At 45.4% G+C, this 20,613-nt stretch overlaps 1 protein-coding gene across 4 annotated transcripts in view; it reads left to right on the forward strand.

Moving 5' to 3' along the window:
• DDX4 (DEAD-box helicase 4) overlaps window positions 1-20,613 on the forward strand; it is a 102,044-nt gene that overhangs the window by 16,203 nt on the left and 65,228 nt on the right. For 2 of the 4 annotated variants that reach the window (XM_077816282.1, XM_077816283.1), the window contains 2 exons: window positions 4,841-4,915; window positions 10,499-10,549. In XM_077816282.1, the coding sequence (XP_077672408.1) occupies window positions 4,841-4,915; window positions 10,499-10,549 (126 nt within the window). The remainder of the gene's footprint in view (window positions 1-4,840; window positions 4,916-10,498; window positions 10,550-20,613) is intronic. The other 2 variants (XM_077816284.1, XM_077816285.1) reach the window with 1 other exon arrangement.

A 20,613-nucleotide genomic window follows, 5' to 3' on the forward strand; every position in this document is an offset into this window, starting at 1 on the left:
GGACTGGCACTACTTTCTTGGCTGTTCAGTTCTCTTCCCCTGTTTTCAACAGCATTCCTGGTTATTTCTTTTGGCTGCTGGCTGTTAGGAAATGAACAAGATATACCCCTCAGGGCAAGGTTGTGTCAGATCCCAACTATCTTCCAAACCCTTTTCTTTTTAGAGTCTTCTCTTAATTTTATGGGAAATGGTCCTGCTAAAATATAGAAGATAGAGCAGTGGTGCCAGAACCATACAAAGGGGATGAAGTTTTGTTCCTGGTATTTTTCTTATTCTAAAGAAAAAAAGTCTTACACATTATTTTCAGTCTCTACAAGCTGAACAGATATCTAAAAAAGGTTATTTGTAGTTTCTGAAGCTCTCAAGCTGTGTGTGCATCCAGTCCTGCTGTGACCTCATTTAAAAGCTGATGACAGTAACTTATGGCGCATTCCCTTGGAGGGGTGGCAACATCCTAAATGGAAGGATAAATGGCAATAGATCTGCAACTAGAGTCCTTGATTTCGAAAGGGCAAACTTTAAAAAAAAAAAATTAAGGGACTTCATTAGGGAAGAAGACTGGACTGAAGAACTCAAGGATCTGAATGTGGAGGAGGCTTGGAAGTCGAAGTTGCAGAAATTATCTGAAGCCTTCATCCCAAGCAAGGGGAAAAATTTGTAGGGAAGGGCTGCAGACAAGCACGCATCTTAAACAGGTGATTAAGAGAAAGCAGAAAGCCTCGAAGAAATGGAAGATGGGATGGATCAGCGAGAAAAGCTGCTACTTCTTCTAGTGCTTGTCCACGTCCATTCCAGTCAGGTGTGTGCGTGCCGCGTGCACGGTCGTTGGAAAATTTCCCCTTAGCAGCTCCCGTTGGGTCGGCTGTGGAGCCCCCTGGAGTCACGCCTTCATGGCACTCAATATATGACCCTGCCGACCCGACCCCCTTCAGTTCCTTCTTACTCTCCGTGATGGCCGATGGAACTGTGTTTGCTTGCCTAGCAAGTGCTTCCCTTAGCTTTCTTCTTTAGTCTGCAGTCTTAGTTTGTGTTTCAGTTAGTAGTTAGTTTTTAGTTTCGTGTACATGGTGTATAGAGTAGTTTGGGTTAGGGTACAGGGTCCTCCCCTATCCCTTACCTCTCCTTGGCGCTGGGGCATGCCTCGGGGCCAAGGGTTTAAACCTTGCGGGACCCATGGTAAGTCCATGCCACTGGGTGACTCCCACGACACGTGCCTGAAGCGTCTGGGGGAAGAGCACCAAACAGACAGGTGCAAAATCTGCTGGTCTTTCCACCCTAGGACGAAGAAAGAGGGATTTCCGTCTGAAACAACTTCTGATGAAGTCCGCTCTCCATCCATAGCCTGCCACATAGCGCTGGGATCTGGCACTGAGCGTTTCGGTGCAGAGCGCTCCGGCCTTGGTGTGCGACACGGCGCCGACAAAAGACATTTTAGATCTGTGAGGACTCAACCAGTTCTTGGTCAAGCTGAAGTTCCACATTGTCTAACTGAGCACGATCATCCCCTCCTTGGATCTGGGAGACTGGCACACTGCTCTCAACATGAAGGACATGTATTTTCACATAGCCATTCGGCCTGTACACAGATGATTCCTGTGGTTTGTGGTCGACCACAAACATTATCAGTTCATGGTCTTCCCATTCAGTTTATCAACGGGCCCTCGCGTGTTCACCAAGCGCATGTCGGTGGTCGCAGCCTTTCTTCGCAGGAGGCAGGTACAGGTTTATTCCTATCTTGACAACTGGCTGTTACGAGGGCGCTACAGGGAGCAGGTAGAGTCTCAAGTTGGACGAGTGAGATCTACTTTCGAGAGACTTGGACTCCTCCTCAGTGTGAACAAGTCGACCTTGTCACCGACCCAAAGAATAGAATTCATCGGGGTGGTGCTGGACTTAATACAAGCAAGGGTGGTCCTGCCAGAGACCCGATTCCAAGCAATGACAGACATGATCCAAAGCCTTAGGCGAGATACCCCACCATGACAGCAAGGGGATGCATGAGTCTCCTCGGCCACATGGAAGCATGTACTTACGTGGTCCGACATGCCAGACTGAGGCTCAGACCACTCCAAGCGTGGCTCACTTTGACCTATCGCCCAGGGTGCGACAGCCTGGACTCAGTGGTGTTCGTGCCAGAGCACGTACTCAGGTCCCTCTGTTGGCTCGACCCTCGGATAGTCTGCGAAGGAGTTCTCCAACAGCCCCAAACCCTCTCCGTTCACAGTAATGGACGTGTCAGCTCTGGTTTGGGGGGACTCACCTGGGAGATCTCCAAACACAAGGCCTATGGTCACAGGACGAGTTCTAACTCCGTATCAATATCAGGGAACTCAGAGTGGTGCGACTAGCCTGCCAGACCTTCCTGTCACGACTACAAGGCTAGTGCGTGGCAGTCATGACCGATAATCCTACTGCCATGTTCTACATCAATAAACAGGGTGAAGCCCATTCCTCTCCCCTGTGTTAAGAAGCCGTCAGCAATGGGAGTTCTGCATAGCCCACTCTATTCATCTGGAGGCATCCTATCTCCCGAGAGTGCAGAATGAACTAGCGGATCACCTCAGCAGATGTCATACATTCCATTTCCAAGGTGGGGGTTTCCCCAGGTAGATCTGTCTGCAACAGAAAGTGTCCAATGTTCTGCTCCTTTTGGGGGGAAACCCAGGCTTGTTCTCAAACATGTTCATGCTACCCTGGGGGGATTGCCTCATGTATGTCTTTCCACTGGTCCTGCTTGTACACAAGGTACTGCTCAAAATCTGCAGAGATAATCCTCAAAAGAAAAGGAGTATTTGAGGCACCTTAGAGACCAACAAATTTATTGAGCATAAGCTTTCATCTGAATGCATCCAATGAAGTGAGCTGTAGTTCACGAAAGCTTATGCTCAAATAAATTTGTTAGCCTCTAAGGTGCCACAAGTCCTCCTTTTCTTTTTGCGAATACAGACTAACACGGCTGCGACTCTGAAACCAGAGAATTCCGTTGGCCCTAGCATGACCACGCCAACGTTGGTACAGCACACTTCTGGAGATGTCCGTGTACACCCCTGCTACCGCTTTGCCCAGATCTCAACACCCAGGGCCACGGTCACCTTCCCCACGCAGACCTCCAGTCCCTCCATTTCATGGCTTGGAAGCTTCATGGTTAAACCCATTGGGGCTCCTGTGCTCGAAACCAGGAAGGGAGGTTCTGCTTGGAAGCAGAAAACTATCCACCAGGGCCACTTATCAGTTAAGTGGAAGAGGTTCACTTGCTGGTGTGCCCAGCATTGCGCACGTCCGCTCCAGGCGTCTATACCACTCATCCTGGAGTACCGCCTACATCTGAAACAACAGGGCCTGGCAGGGTCATCCATCAGGGTACACCTTGCTGCTATCTCAACTTGTGGAACTCTGTGCCAGAGGATGTTGTGGAGGCCAAGACTGTAACAGGGTTTAAAAAAGAACCAGATAAATTTTTGGAGGATAGGTCCATCAATGGCTATTAGCCAGGATGGGCAGGGATAGTGTCCCGAGCCTCTGTTTCCCAGAATCTGGGAATGAGTCGGGGGGGAATGGATCACTTGATGATTACCTGTTCTGTTCATTCCCTTTGGGGCACCTGGCATTGGCCACTGTCAGAAGACAGGCTACTTGGCTAGATGGACCTTCGGTCTGAGCTGGTATGGCCGTTCTTATGTTCTTGTTCTTATGGCAGTTAAGTCAGTTTTCCGAGTCTCGTTCAAACAGCACAGGGAAGAGAAACTTATCCAAAACATCTTCAGAGAGATCGAAACAGATGTAGTAGCTAAAACAATTTTTCAAGTTGCATTCCATTTAATAAGTAGAACCATGTTATAATTCAGAGTAGTGAAGTGAGAAACCTGGACAAAACAAAATGTAACAGCTGCCATAGTGGCGTTTGTAGTGAAGACCCCAAGATTTCATTACTTCTACAGCATGTAGTGATTTCTTTTTTTGCATATGTACACTTTTACTTTTTCCATTAGTAGTTTAGGTTTACAGTATATCTTATAATGCAATCATTAGCTTTTTTTAATGCTTGCTTGCAGTTTAAAGCATGCAGTGAGTCTCCATTCTATTCATGAAGTAACAAGTTTTTTGTTCTGCTTTATTTTTTTCTTTTGAATAATTATGTAAAGATCCATACAAGCTTTCTTTAGAAAATATTTTGCAATAATTACACCAATAACATTATACTTTATCATAAATTATCCACCCTATCCCAGCTCTAAGGCAATATACATTAGGAGCAGTGTTCAGGTAATTAGTAAAAGCACCAAAACACCTGTTGATAGGGCAGCTTAACACATAACAGAATGCAGTTTTTAATGCTCTGATTATGCGCATTTTGCATCTTTCTAAATTAAGATTAATTTTCTTTCACTCTTTCATGCACAAATGACTCCACCCAGAAGTCATATTGGCTGGTATATCTTGGTATATCTGAGAATGTACATATGGCAATTTAAAGTAAATGTCTCCAGTGACCACTTTAATTAAACAACTTTGAATTTGGTAGTTCAGAAAAAAAAATCACTTATTAGAACAGACTGAGAGTCCATCTAGTCTGGTTTTCTCTATCAAAAGTGGTCTGTTTGATGCCTGACAAAATCAAAATCTGATACCTAGCCCATTGTGCATTACTATTTTGTGACACAAGTGAAGGGAAGAGTTTCCTCTTAGCATAGCTAGTAACTAGATTATTTCTTGAGTTGAGGGTTGTTGATATCTCTCTAATGGCTGTAGGTATAGCCGAGTCCTAACTTGGATATTTTGGAATAGAAAAACTTAATATATTGCTATCTGAATCAATAATTCTTTTTGTTTTTTCCCCCAGATGCTGGTGTGAGACCTAACAGAAGTCAACCCATGCGGGGTGGGTTTGGTACTGGAAGGAGTTTTGGGAACAGAGGTAGTTCTGTATTATCTAACGTTTGTTTAAAGTCCTGCTGTATTCATGTAAATTCTTAATTTGTAATGAAAAACAAAGGCCTTGGTACTGGTGCCCCAGAACTTTTGCTTTTACAAATTAATTTTTGTACTTGTTTAGATATATTGATCCTTGCTTACTGAGAGCAGAAGAAATTTAATTTATTTTGTAAACTCTGATAACTTATTAGTACTATCTATCATTGAATGTTGCTGCAGATGTCTGTGGAATAGTTGTAGCTTAATGTGAAAACATTTTGAGAACTTCAATTACATTTTGTCTTATGACAAAATGAAGGTATCTGCTTCCTTCGTTTGCTTCAGTTTTCAAGTAGGTTAATTTAATATTTCTTTCTGTCAGTGTAACAGCTCTCAGATACTTCATTTACACTTGTTGCTATTAAAAATTGGTTGGTTGCAATGTCAGGTATTCACTGTACTTTGTATGGAAAGGTACTGCTAACTCTAGTATGTTTTATTACTCTAGGAGCTAATGTGTCTTTATTTCCTCTGTACCTTTAAAAGGTGCTGTATGACTCAAAATAAATGTGTCCATTTTAATCAATGTGATCACATTTGCACCTTTCACAATAGTAGTTTTGTCATCTGAAAAAATCATGAATGCATAATAGTTTGTAGTATCGCACTGCTGGAAAAGTGCTATTATACATATGCAGGGAAGTATGTAAGTGGCTTCTTCCTGTTGTACGAGTTTTCCTTTCCCATGTAGTGTTTTTTCATGAATCCATCTTTGCTACAGTAGAAACAAATTACTGGTGGGAAGGGGGAAGATTGGGAAAGTGGACAAACATCAAATTGCCAGGAAAATATTTAATGCAGGAAAACTAAAATTAGTTATTTGTATTATAGTAGTTCCTAGAGGCCCTAACTGGGAATAAGAAGTCTGTTGTACTTGGTGCTGTACAGGCAAGATTTAGACAGTCCCTGCCTCAAAGAGCTTACAGTCTTGGTTTATGACAAAATATAATGCAACAAGTGGTCAAAACAAGCAGTGGGGTGAAGGAAGAGGATGAGGTTTCAGTGAAATAAGTATATTGTTCACCAGCATAGAGTCTCAGGGTATGTCTTCACTACCTGCTGGATTGGCATGCAGGGATCGATTTATCGCGTCTAGTTTAGATGCAATAAATCTATCCCTGAGCGCTCTACCGTTGGCTCCTGAACTCCAGCACCGCGAGATGCACAGGCAGAGTCGACGGGTGAGCAGCAGCAGTCGACTCACCGTGGTGAAGACACCACAGTAAGTTGATCTAAGTACGTTGACTTCAGCTACGTTATTCACGTAGCTGAAGTTGCGTAACTTAGATCGATTTCCCCTCCCCCCCCCCCCCCCCGTGTGGGTGTGAAAAAAAAACCCCTGACCGTAGCAAGTTTCAGTGCTATAAAGCGCCAGTGTGGACAGTTTCAGGAATGGCTATTGGGAGAGTAGATTCCCTTTAATGGGCCATCAGCATATTTTTTTGGCTGATTTTTTTGTTGCAATTGAAAGGTTGGTTGGCTGTGGACATCTCCCAACCTGACAACATATTTCAGTAACACACACGGCAATTTGACTTTATAACTTCATGGATAATGAAGGCACGTGCAATCCAACAAGATATTAATGTTCAACAGATCAAAACTTTTAACATGGCATACTTAATACAAAATAGATCATAATTATATGATAGTGGTGAATACGGGGGTTCCAGGTTTCTACTTTGAGGTACAGAGCATCACCTAGGCATTGGGGCTACACTGGAGAAAGTTCCTCCCTCAAATGCTTTTGTGCTAACTGGTGTCTAGTGAAAGCTGGGAATCTTAGTGTGGAAGAAATGTGCTTTAAGTAGCAATAAGCTAATAGAATAGCTAGCTAGGGTAGGGCTAAATGGTAAAAGAAGGAAAGCTGGTGTCTGATGCGGAGGAGATGGGGAGTCTGTGGAAGGATTCAGAAGAGGGTGGCATAGCCAGGAAGACATTAATGGCAATTTTTAAAATGTGGAGACAAGGTTGCAGTACTCAGGGACAGATCAGGAGTCAAGGCATAAGATGATGACATGGGCAAGAGTTTTGGTGGTATGGAGAGGGGAAAGTACTTTGATGTGTTTCCTTTTTATTAGGTGTATGGACATCAGTTGAGATCTGACTGTGTTAAATGCTGTATGTAGAGTCTTGGATCTTTTGTAAGAGAGAGCTACAAGGTTTTGACCACACCTGGTTGTGTAGGTGTGGTGAGAGAATGCAACATGAAGTTGACACCCATAATGTGGGCCTGGATGACTGGATTGAGGGTGACAGTGATGTAGAGGCTGAGTTGAAAGACTCATGAGGAGATGTCAGAAAGACAGGCCAAGATGTGAATTTGGCCAAAGGGAGGACGGTTCCAGGTAGAGATAGTTTTGAGTGATCAGTGTAAAGAGAACAAGTTATGTTGATAAGGTGTATATGGTTTAGATAGAGAAGAGAACCAAGGATGGAGCCCTATCAGGGATGAGGTGTGTTTGTTTTTTTTTAAATGCTGCTTTTTCCCCTCACACTCTAATACCAAAATGACTTGACTGACTTTTTGTTGAAATTATTCCAAAGACTTTTAGGGCCGAGGCTATGTAAGAAACTTCAGTCTTAATGGAAATTTGTAAAATACAAAGTGGGGGTTAAGAGAGCTTTCTAGAATGCTTTTCATTCAACTTTTATGGCTTTTAATGGTGGCTGCAATTTTACTGCAACTTAAATTCCTCATAATATTTTGACAGGTTTCAGAGTAGCAGCCGTGTTAGTCTGTATCCATAAAAAGAAAAGGAGTACTTGTGGCAAATTAGAGACTAACAAATTTATTAGAGCCTAAGCTTTCGTGAGCTACAGCTTACTTCATCAGATGCATACAGTGGAAAATATAATGGAGAGATTTTATATACACAGAGAACATGAAACAATGGGTGTTGTCATACAGACTGTAACGAGTGATCATTTAAGGTGAGCTATTACCAGCAGGAGAGCGGGGATGGGGGGAACCTTTTCTAGTGATGATCAAGGTGGGCCATTTCCAGCACTTTACAAGAACAGTAGGAGGGGAAATAAATAAGGGGAAATAGTTTTACTTTGTGTAATGACCCATCCACTCCCAGTCTTTATTCAAGCCTAAGTTAATTGCATCCAGTTCGCAAATTAATTCCAATTCAGCAGTCTGTCATTGGAGTCTGTTTTTGAAGTTTTTTTTGTTGAAGAATTGCCACTTTTAGGTCTGTAATCAAGTCACCAAAGAGATTGAAGTGTTCTCCGACTGGCTTTTGAATGTTATACTTCTTGTTGTCTGATTTGTGTCCATTTATTCCTTTACGTAGAGACTTTCCAGTTTGGCCAATGTACATGGCAGAGGGGCATTGCTGGTACATGATGGCATATATCACATTGGTAGATGTGCAGGTGAACGAGCCTCTGATGGTGTGGCTGATGTGATTAGGCCCTATGATGGTGTCTCCTGAATAGATATGTGGACACAGTTGGTAACGGGCTTTGTTGCAAGGATAGATTCCTGGGTTAGTGGTTCTGTTGTGTGGTTGCTGGTGAGTATTTGCTTCGGGTTGGGGGGCTGTCTGTAAGCAAGGACTGGCCTGTCTCCCAAGATCTGTGAGAGTGAAGGTTTGTCCTTCAGAATAGGTTGTAGATCCTTGATAATGCGCTAGAGAGGTTTTAGTTGGGGGCTGAAGCTGACGGCTAGTGGCGTTCTGTTATTTTCTTTGTTGGGCCTGTCCCGTAGTAGGTGACTTCTGGGTACTCTTCTGGCTCTGTCAATCTGTTTCTTCTCTTCAGCAGGTGGGTATTGTAGTTGTAAGAATGGTTGATAGAGATGTTGTAGGAGTTTGTCTCTGTCTGAGGGGTTGGAGCAAATACGGTTGTATCGTAGAGCTTGGCTGTAGACAATGGATCGTGTGATGTGGTCTGGATGAAAGCTGGAGGCATGTAGGTAGGAATAGCAGTCAGTAGGTTTCTGGTATAGTGTGGTGTTTATGTGACCATCGCTTATTAGCACCGTAGTGTCCAGGAAGTGGATCTCTTGTGTGGACTGGTCCAGGCTGAGGTTGATGGTGGGATGGAAATTGTTGAAATCCTGGTGGAATTCCTCAAGGGCTTCTTTTCCATGGGTCCAGATGATGATGATGTCGTCACTGTAGCGCAAGTGGAGTAGGTGCATTGGGGACGAGAGCTGAGGAAGCGTTGTTCTAAGTCAGCCATAAAAATGTTGGCGTACTGTGCAGCCATGCGGGTACCCATAGCAGTGCCGCTGATTTGAAGGTATACATTGTCCCCAAATGTGAAATAGTCTGGAAATGGCCCACCTAGATTATCACTACAAAAGTGTCCCCCCCGACCTCCGCTCTCCTGCTTGTAATAGCTCACCTTTCCTGATCAATCTTGTTACAGTCTGTATGGTAACACCCGTTGTTTTCATGTTCTCTGGGAAGCGGCCACATCACGTCCCTGCAGCTGGTGGTAGGGGGTGGGGGCGGCGGGTGAGGAGGCAGCAGAGAGCTCCACACTTGCCTGTGGGTACCTCCCCCAAAGCTCCCGTTGGCCAGGAATGGGTTACCGCAGCCAGTGGGAGCTTTGGGGGAGGTACCCACAGGTGTGGGAAATACGCAGAGCCCTGTGGCGCCCCCTCCCCCCCTCCAGGGGCCACGCAGGGATGTGGTGCCAGCCTCTTCCCAGAGTGGCGCAGGGCTGGCATGCAGGGAGCCTGCCCTGGCTCTGGTGTGTGCCGCTGCCACCCCGGAGCCATTCTAGGTAAGCGGCGCCAGGCTGGAGCCTGAACCCCCTCCTGCACCCCAACTCCTTGCCCTGAGCCCCTTCCTGCACCCCACACCCCTCCTACACCCCAACCCCCTGACCTGACCCCCCCATTCACCCTGCATCTCTCTTCTGCCTCGAGCCCCCTCTTGCACCCCAACCCCCTGACCTGAACCCACTCATATGCCCCGCATCCCTCCTCTGCCCCAACCCCTTGCCCTGAGCCCCTTCTTGCACACCCCGCACCACAACTCCCTGTCCCGGCCCTGCAAGCAATTTCCCCACCCAGATGTGGCCCTCAGGCCAAAAAGTTTGATGATCCCTGAGCTAGAGTATGTAAACTGAGATAGTACCTGCGGGAATGGTCTCTGAAGGACAAAGATTTTAGAGTTTATCTCCAAAAATGGAGTTGACATGCCATAGATTTGTCTATTGCTTCCCGCCCCTACCCCCCACCCCCAAAAAGAAAAGAAAATGTCCATCACTTTTTCACAAGATGTTGGGACGGCTGTAATCTTGATTGCCAGGCCAAAATTCTGTTTGATTTGCTTTCAGTACCTCTGATGTGGAAAGGTTTGAAAAAGGCCTTCAAGTTCAGGTTACTCTGATCCTAATATTCCGTTCTGGTTATTGGTTGAGGTTCTGTGGTCTGGACTGTCTGGGTAGTCAGACTAGTTCATAATGGTCCCTTCTGACTTTTTAAAATATTATCGGTATGAGTCTATGGTAATACCTGTGTTGATTCTTCTGCTATAGCTTATTTGTCTGTTATTCCCTATAGCTTCACTAGGGAATAAATTTGAAGAAAGAAGAAGCTCTGGATTTGAGAGAGGTGAGCTTGATTCTTCCAGTCTGTTTTTTATAGCATAATTCACCATCAGTACATGTGTACATATTGTAGAGATGTCATGTTGAACTATAATAGCTTTCAGTCAGTCTCTTTCCAGTGTGGTAGGTGGTTTGATATGGTTGTGCCTGACATTATTTTGCTGTGTAGATATGATCATGTATTAAATATTTGCAGGGCAATTATTGAGCTGTTTTATACAGTGTATTTTGTAATTCCTGTTGAAAGTATGTCAGTGTTGCCTCTGAAAGCATTCATGTTGAGACTTCTTTGGGTGTTTTCATGTCTATGAAATGTTTAAACTGAAAGACTGGGACATTTTTAGACATGCTAAAAATGCAGTTTTTTGTAGTACTAATCTTAAATGTAAAACTTTAACCTTTTTTGTCCAGATTAAGAATAATGTGGTCAGAGCTGAGGGTACAGTTTAGCAGTAAACTTAGAGAAAACTCCCTGTTCCGCACTGCAATAAAATGTGACCTTTTAGCAAAAACGTGTCTTAATTGTTGGTTGGAGAAGAGCATAAAATTAAGCTAATGCTTATCAGAAAGAAGAATATTCCTAACTTTTAAAAGTGAACTCTGGAGGTTGTGGTTCAGAGGAAGTTCCTTGTGATAGTCAAGTATAGTCTTGTCTGTCCTGTTTTGAATCAAACACAGAATGGTTGTAGCTTCCTTCTGTAACTGAATTAGCTGTGTGCCATTACTTTCAGGATTTGTCCAGTCATTTTTATGGGTCCTGAACTTTCCTCCAGATGTGTGGGTAGTACCTCTCTTCCTGCAAATAACAGTGTAGCTCAGACAGCCGTTCTCTTTCAATCTTTGTCAGATTCTGCCTGTGACTGTTTAGCACTTCCAACTTACCTATTTCTGTTCTAGCTATTAAATCTGGTTTTGAGGCAGCAGCAAGCAAAGTCTTTTTCATGCGAAGATATCATCCTCAGCAAAAAGCCTTGCAAACAGAAAAATAGACACCCTTTGAGGGACTTCAAAGCTTCATCAGGGATTCATTGGCAACCACCTGGTTGACTAGAACCACATTGTCCTGGTGTGACAGCCAAAAGAACCTGTACTTGCTGAACCAAGACAAATTTAAGTCAGTACGAGAGAAAATATGCCTAGTTGCTGAGTTCATAGACTCAAGGTTGGCAGCAAAGACCATAGCCACTCTGGACAGTACATAATTGTTCACATCAAATCCTCTGCTTCAAAATTCTCAGGTTAAATCCTCTTTTTTGAGAGAAGTTTCATAAAGGTGGTAGCTACCACCACCAAGGACCTAAGCATTCCGTCACCTCTGATGAAATCAAAGGATTAGGATTGCTCATATGGGCAAAAGCTTCTTTTTTGTTCTGAGAGGGGAATAGTCTAGTGGTTAAGGTGCAAACTTGGGACACCACGGGTCTAGGTTCAATTCTTTGTTCCGCTACAGACTTCTGATGCGACCATGGGCAAATCACTTGGTCTTTGCCCTTCAGTTCCCCATTTGTAAAATGGGCATAATAACAGTTCTTCCCCATCTCACAGGTTGCTGAGGATAAATGTTAAAAAGATAGTGGCAGTTGAATGGTATAGTAATGGTGGCCTTATATGTATCTTAAATAGATACCCACAAGAGAGCTGTCAGGTCTGGGATAAAACCTGTATGGGAAAACTTTGATCAGAGAATGGATCCAATACTACTTTCAAACCCTGCCAACAGTATAACTCCATTTCTGTCTGTCTCCCTCTAGAAATAGGCCTAAGGGAAAGGATATCCCTTTGGCTGCCTATGATCAAAATAAGTGAAATAGATCAATGAAGATTAAATTCAAGATGGAGACCTCAGTTTTCATTCTCTCTGAACTTTCTCAGGGAGATTGTCTGGTATTGGTGGATCTGGTAGAAGTTTAGATCTAATATGGAATTTTCAAATAGTTTGCTTATGCCTAGTTTACTTGTGAAAATTGCCACTATTCACAGAAAAAAGATCCTGTCAATTCCCAGGATCTTTGACAAGATATTCTTAGGACTTTAGGGAATCATCTGTACATATTCTTCAACTTATTAGTCAGAGGCATTGTCCCCAGGGACCTTGCGGAAAGTGACCTTTACTTGAGCATGCATGCTTGTTGATTAATTTAAAATAGCTCTGTGATCCCCTCTCAGGATTATCAACCTATCTTGATTCCTAGGAGAATAGATTTTAAGGCCAAAAGGGACCATTGTGATCATCTAGTGCAGTGGTTCTCAACCTGCAGGACACTTGTGGCCCAGTCAGCACACAGCTGCTGCCAATGTGACATTCTCACGGCCATATAGTTAGTCTGTGTATGTATATGATGATGATGATGATGATATTGTGTGGATGCAGCCCACATAACACACAGAGAACTGCATATGCAGTCCACAATGGTAAATAGGTTGAGAACCACTGATCTAGTGTGACCTCATGCAAAAAAGAAGTAATAGAATTTCATACAGTAATTCCTGGATCAAACCCAGTAACTTGTTTGAATCAAAGGCCTTTATCTTTTAATTAAAAACATCCAGTCCTGCTTTAAAGATTAAAGGGAAGGAGAATCCACCATATCCCTTGGTAAGGTATTCCAGTGGCTAATTACCCTAACTGTAAATAAATAAAAATAATTGCACCTTGTTTGAGTTGATGCAAGAGCCAATCTTCCTGAGAAGTAAAATTTGCCAAATCATATCACTGATCACTTTAAGTGTTGTGGAAGAGAGTATCCATCAATTTTCATTTGAAGTTCCTAGGTCTTCTGATCTCATCCATTTTACTTTTCATTGTTACCCAGAGTTTCAATACCTGAAAGAAAAGGCATCTTCTATGTAAAAAGTTGAAATGTGCCTTATTAGAGCCAGTCAGTTCACAAGAACATCACCTTTATTTGTTTCCATCCACCTTAAATATCAGTGCCTGCATCCAAGTCCTCCAAAACTAAGAGAATTAAATGCTGTCACTCAAGCATATGCAGCCCCTAATTAACCAATTCCAGAAGCTATTAGAACCTATTCAGTGTATTTCACATGAAGTGAGCTGTAGCTCACAAAAGCTTATGCTCAAATAAATTGGTTAGTCTCTAAGGTGCCACAAGTACTCGTTTTCTTTTTTTCTTTTTGTAGAAAAGGTGTCAGCCATCAGAGTTGAAATCTCTTAACATTCTCAACTGATCATCCATCAGGCTTGATCATCACTGCTTTGCGAAAGCATTCTTTAGCAGGAAGGCACTTCAAAGGATGGTCCCAAAATAGAATAGTACAACTGATTTTAGGGTGAAAAGAAGGGAGTGTGGGGTTTTTCTTTCTCCTGCCTTATGCATTTTGTTAGTCAGACACCTGGAAGTGGGAAGAGTTCAAGATCCAGAATGAAGAACGTGTTACCTATACTTTCTGGGGGCTGATCTTTCCACCATCCATCCCAGTTAAGTCCTGTAGGTATCTCTACTAAATTATTCTATTACACTCTGTGAGAACAAAAGGAATGTGATACAGAACCTCATGGATGAGTCTGAATTGCCTTTAGGATTTTCAGGAAGACAAGTACAGCCCCAATTTCTCATAATGAGGTAAGAGCTCAGTCCTATTTAAAAAAAAAAATTAGGTAACTTATTTTCCATTTCAAATTAAGGGAAGAAACTAGCATGGAAAACTTAATTTTTTTATGGACTTGGCAAGTCTTATTTCGACCATAAGCATGTATTCTACAACAGTGTAAACCAAAGAGTAACGTAAAAGTGGGAAGTTATTTTTAATTAAATTATTAATTGGAAGAAGGAATCAAGCATATTCCTCAGTGTTTAAAGGCAACATATAATTGTTCACTTACTAAAAGCCAGCTATAAAAGAGTCTTAGAATGATTTCACTAATTATATTATTCTGGTCGACTCTAGTGGTGGAGTGGTTATACCACCTTCAGGCCTAATTTCCAGTCCATCCCATCTACTCTGCAAACTTGTAACACTCACAATTAAATTAAATGGTCAGGTTTTTGCAGGAACGCTTGTGTAAATTCTGCTTGCATCCTCTCCCAGTGTTTCCTGATAGTGGGATCTTAATGCAGCAAGGCTGTAGGAAGTTGGTTTCTGTGCTGTGGCAAGTGATGTGTGTGTTGCAAATGACATACTATTTGTTTGTCTGATAGAATTATGCTAGCTGTTAATGTGTACGTTTCAACCCAGTTTAATACTTTGAAGATCCAAAATACTTAGTGATGTGTACAATTAAACACAGCACAGAGACCTGACAAGTTTGTTAAAATTTTAATTTTAATGCATTTGTCTTGAAGAATCTACTGAAGATGGCCAATCAAGAGCGCTTTCAAGGAGAGGAAGTAAGGCAACAAAGATGGAGTGACACTGATAGAACAAACAGATCTGCTATCTCCAAGGGAGTCTAACATTTTTCGAGTGACTGTCCCTATAAATTCTACTGTTGGTGCACATGCTCCCATGTAGAGCAGTCTGGGCCCAGTCATCCCTCAGTTCCTTCTTACTGCCCAGGCCTGTGAGATGGAACTCCAGCGTCCATGTCGCAACACACTTTTTTCTAATCTTAGTGTAGGTAGATGTGTGTATATAATAGTGTGGTTAGGTTTAACATAGTTAGGATAGCTTATGAGTTGGTAAATATTTTTTTATAGTTCAGCTCTTTTTGATTTTATTTTGACAGGAAGATTTTTTTTTCCTGGGAATTTAGCCCTGTCTGATTCTAAATCCCTGGGATTTAAAAACTCTCGCTCCTAAAGGTGGCTATCCCTTTTAATGATGGGGTAGGGCAGTAGTTTTCAACTCTGGGTACCTGTACCCCTGGGGGTATGCACAGGTCTTCCGGGGGTGCATGAACTCCTCTAAGAGATATGCCTAATTTTACAAGCTACATAAAAATCACTAGCAAAGTCAGTACAAACTAAAATTTCGTACAGATAATGACATTTATACTACTCTACATATTGTACACTGAAATGTAAGTACAATATTTGTATTCCAGTTTCTTTGTTTTATAATTATATGGTAAAAGAAAGTAAGCAATTTTTCAGTAACGGTGTGCTATGACACTTGTATTTTTATATCTGATTTTGTAAGCAAGTAGTTCTTAAGTGAGGTGAAACGTGGTGTACGCAAAACAAATCAGACTCCTGAAAGGGGTACAGTAGTTGGGAAAGGTTGAGAACCACTGGGATAGAGAACCAAAACAGCTTGATTTGTTAGGAGTTAATTATTAGCCAGCCTATAATTTAGGATCACCAACTGCCACGTGTTTTTAGCTCATATAATCATAATCTGCTATTATAAATTCCTGGATTTTGTTGACAAACTACTGCAAGAGGCATGGCGGACTTTACATTTTTGATTTCCAAGAGACCGTGGATAACCAGGATATTTCTTCAGAAAGCTCTGGATGCCTCTGACTCCACATTCCATTCCATGAAAATTTCAAATGTTTGGAGCCGGGAAGCTCTACTTATATCTTCCAGCATCACAAGGGAGATACAATCAGTGGTGGAACATTCTTCTCTTTGAGTCCTGCTTTTTTCACTGAGAAAAAAGATGAGGCTCTTGAATTTGTTCAAGGACTCCTGGGCTGCACTTTGTTCTATTGGAATATATACACTAACTCCTAGAGGGAAGCAGGGAAAGCTGCCATACACCACATAGAGGCTGTTACTTGGTATCTTTTATCCGCTGACCCTCCATGGAAGGAGATTGTGCTTTCAAAAGAGGAGTCCTTTGGCCTCAACATCCACATCCTGTTCTGCAACCACTTTGAAGCGATCACTTTGATGGATTGGTCTAGAGGCGCTCTACAATAGTGGTCACCGACTGGTTGATCGCAATTGACTGGTCAATCCTAGAGAATCTCCCAGTTGATCGTGATCTCCGTTGGTGCAATGGGGCTGCTACTAAGGCAGGTTCCCTGCCTGCCCCAGCCCCATGCCACTCTTGGAAGTGGCCAGTGTGGCCCTGGGGTCAGGGGTCTCCCTCTGTGCACTGCTCCTGCCTGCAAACACCGCCCCTGCAGCTCCCATTGACCAAGAACGAGGAGTTGTGGCCAATGGGAGCTGCGGCGATGGTGCTTGTAGAGGGGGGCAGTGTGTGGAGCCATCTGCCCCCCCTCTCCAGGGGCACCTTGGCCCCTTCCAGGAGCAGTGTGGGGCTGCGTAGGCAGGGAGCCTGCCTTAGTGGCAGCCCCTCTTCGCCGCTGCCCAGCAGAAGGCTGCACCCCAACCCCCTCCTTCATCCGAACGCTGAGCTCCAGGCTGGAGCTCCCTTCTGCACCCAAACTCCCGCCCAGAGCTTGCACCCCTCACTCTCTGCTGCACCCAAACTCCCTCCCAGAGCTTGCACCCCTCACCCTCTGCTGCACCCCAACTCCTCAGCCCCAGCCCAGAGACTGCACTCCCTCCTGAACCCCACCTCTCTACCCTAACCCACTGAAAGTGAGTGAGGGTGGGGGAGATAGAGTGATGGAGAAAGGGGGGATGGAGTGAGCAGGGTGGGGCCTTGGGGAAGGGGCGGGGTAGGTCCTGGGTTGCCCTTAAATTCAAAGTGGTCTTGGGTGTAAAAAGGTTGGAGACGACTGCTCTGCAACAGTGCAGATGGATCTTTAATCTTCATCCATTCTCTATTTGGAGGCAGCCTTTCCACAGTGTTTTTTTTCTTTCAGCATGGAATGTGGTAGCATCAGATGTCTGGGTTATAGAAACAATGATATACCTCCTACAATTCTAGCCCTATTGCCCACTCCCTTCTCTGTCTCTATTCAGAGACTCTCTTTCAAAGAGATTATTTCAGCAGGAAGTGGAATTGCTTTTCTGTGGAAGCAGTAAAGGAAGTACTGCCTCAGTAGAGAGGGAGGGGGTTTTATTCCAGTTGTTCCCTAATCCTCAAGGGAAAAAAGGATGTTGGGGCATTCAGTGCCTTCATTTATTGCATCAGGTTCAGAGTGGTAACTCTAGCCTTTATAATTCCTTCATTCTTGCCACAGGACTGGTTTGCAGCTCTTGACCTGCATGTTTGCTTTCATATCACCATATACCCTGTGCATAAAGTACTCAAGGTTTCAAGAGGGATAAAACCACTATCAGTTTAGGGTCTGACTCTTGAGTTTGTCTGCATTCACAAGGGTTTTCAACAAATGCCTAGTACTGGTGGCGGTTTGCCTCAGAAAACGAGGAATAATAGTATTCCTGTATCTTGATGACTAGCTGATCCAAGGAAAATCATTACAACCCAGCTATAAATCCACTTAATGGGCAAGTCCATGAGGCTGTCATCAAACCCCAGGTCACAAGAGGCCTCTTCCCCCCCCCCCCACAAAAAAAAAAACCCTCCAAACCCCGAAAACATGATGTCTTGGCTCTGAAGAGCGTGGGTGCTGACTCTCAGTGCTTCATCTTCAGTCCCGGCTCCAAGATCAACCAAATCTGACAAGAAGACACTCTCAGAAATTGAATAGGTCACAAGGAGTTCCAGGAATAGGTTCCAAACAAAGAGCTTGAAGAGCTTTACCCTCTTTCTCCAATTCTGAGACTTCATGGCCTTACGTGGTTATACTGAAGCTTGACCTCATGACCGTGTGGAGTCCTTGGCACAAGCAGACTACACTTGGATGAGTTGAGTGCCACTGCTGAAAGCTGCTTCATCTAACTAACATTAGGCTCCGGGTTATCCTGACGGAGTCGGCGCTGGCCCCGACTCCGGCACGCCGCTCCGAACCGGTACCCACCACAGCAGCGTCGGTACTTGGTACCTCTGGTACCATTGTCCAGTCGGCACCGCTTCCCGTCCACGGGGCATGCCAAGAGGACCGGAAAGACTCCCTCTTCACAACGGCACTGAGGGAAGTCTGGGACAGAGGCTAGGCCCATGTCGGTTAGTCCTCAATCCCCATCGGGCCCTAGGCCTCCGACTCACGTTGAATGGAGTAGCACGGCCCCTTCGGAGCAGGCCCCTCCAGATGTCCGGACGCCATCTACGCCCGAAGCCCTCCAGGCAGCCAGGGACGTCATGTCCATGCCAGTGCCCGGAGCTCCGCCGACGTCTGCCCCATGCTCCAGAGGCAAGCTGCCGCTGGGATCATCATAGTCCCCACCGGCCTGGTACCAATCTTGGTCGAGGGAACATTCCTGACACCGCTCACCGCCTAGCAACCGTTCAGGGCTCAGTCCGTGTAGATCGCCCTAGACGCCGGCCAGACTGTCCAGATGGGTGCCTTCTGACTGGGACTCCCGGCACTGCTCGTCTTCGTGACGCTAATATCAGCGGGACTGTGGCAGACATTGCCAACAGTCCTCGTCTCGCAGGAGATATCGCAGTTGGTCGCGGCACGATTGTCAATGCCATTCCCGCTCGGACTCTTGTTCCAAGTCTCCGCCAAGGCACCGTAGCCCCGGGCATTGATTGCCGGCTTCTCGCCAACGCGGGTCCGCCCATCGAGGCCATTCATGGAGCAGCTACTACTGTCGGTGCCGCTCCTCTGCGTTGAGATCATGGTCCCTTGGCCGATGTAGATCCCGGCACTGACTCCTGGTCCAGAGGCAGCAGCGGATCATACGCCAGCCAGGCCTCCCCTCATAGCTGCCAGTCTACAGGCCAAGCTAGCCAGCCTGAGCAGCCGGCCCTGCTGGTGCCTCAGCAAGTGCAATGGCACCAAGCATTGTGGCCAGCCCAGTAGTACCAGTGGGCACCGGCGCCTCCGGCGCAGTCCCTGGTGGGGGCTTGCTCAGTAGCCAGGGCATCGGAAGCACCGTTGGCGTCCGTCTTTAGACCGTCAGGAAAAAGGTCAGTGGGACCTGTGTCCTTGGTACTGTGCCCGGAGTCCGACCAGGTGGTGGATCCTCCAGTGCCGGATGATGCCCAAAGCAGTGTACCAGCCTCGCCCCGTCTGGAGGAGCTGATTGTGGCCCCTCCCCCCTCCGTCCCACAGGAGGACTACCAGGCCCACCAAGACCTCCGAAAAAGGGTGGCAGCGAGCTTCCACCTCCAGGCTGAGGAGATGGAAGAGCCCTCAGACTCCCTGTTCAATGTGCTATTCCCTTCAGCACCGGGCAGGGTGGTCTTGCCGCTCCATGAAGGGGTGGCAAGAATTTCAAATGCCCTGTGGCAAACACCAATCTTGTTGGCTCCCTTCTCTAAAAAGGCGGAGCGCAAGTACTTTGTACCCATGAAGGGATACCAGTCTCTGTATACCCACCCGGCGCCCAACTCCTTGGTGGTCGTGTCGGTCAACCACATGGAGTGACAGGGGCAACCAGCCCCAACCCCCAAGAACAAAGACTCTTGGAGGCTGGATACTTTTGGGAGGAGGGTTTATTTGTTAAGCTTTCAGCTACGAGTAGCAAACCATCAGATTCTCCTGGGTCGCTATGAGTTTAACCTCTGGGAATCCCTCCCCAAGCTTGAGGATTCCTTCCAGGAGCGCGATAAAAGTTTAAGGCGCTCGTGGAGGAAGGGGCGGCAGTCGCAAGGGTATCCCTGCAGGCCGCTTTGGATGCAGCGGGCACGGCTGCATGGTCCATGGCCTCAGCGGTGTCCATGAGTCGGGCATCATGGCTTCTGCTCTCTGGGCTCTCCAGCGAAGCACAGTCATCAATGCAGGATCTCCCTTTCAATGGGAAGACTCTGTTTGCTGAGGAAAGAGACACAAAGCTGCTTGGCATGAAAGACTCCCAGCATGATCCTCCAGACCATGGGCCTCTATGTCCCTCTTCCAGCAAAACCCAAGTTCAGGCCGCAGTGGGCTCCCACCCATGCCACCCTCCCGAAGTACAAGGCCGCCCACAAATAGCAGCGGGACTATAGAAAGCGCCCGCAACGGCAGTCCCAGCCTGCCCCCCAGCCTCAGTCTTCTAAGGTCAAGCAGGCGGGCAAAAGGCGTTTTTGATGGGACGCTCGGGGCTACCCTGCCAGTTCTCAGCAGGGACCTACCCCCAGTAAAGCTCCCTTTCTCCAATCGGTTGTGCGCTTTCCTCCTGGAATGGTTGCAACTCACCTCGGACCGATGGATCCTCAACACCATCTCCCGTGGTTACACCTTTCAGTTTACCTCCT

This window comes from Eretmochelys imbricata, chromosome 5 (assembly GCF_965152235.1).
Source record: "Eretmochelys imbricata isolate rEreImb1 chromosome 5, rEreImb1.hap1, whole genome shotgun sequence".
Classification (NCBI taxonomy): Eukaryota; Metazoa; Chordata; order Testudines; family Cheloniidae; genus Eretmochelys; species Eretmochelys imbricata.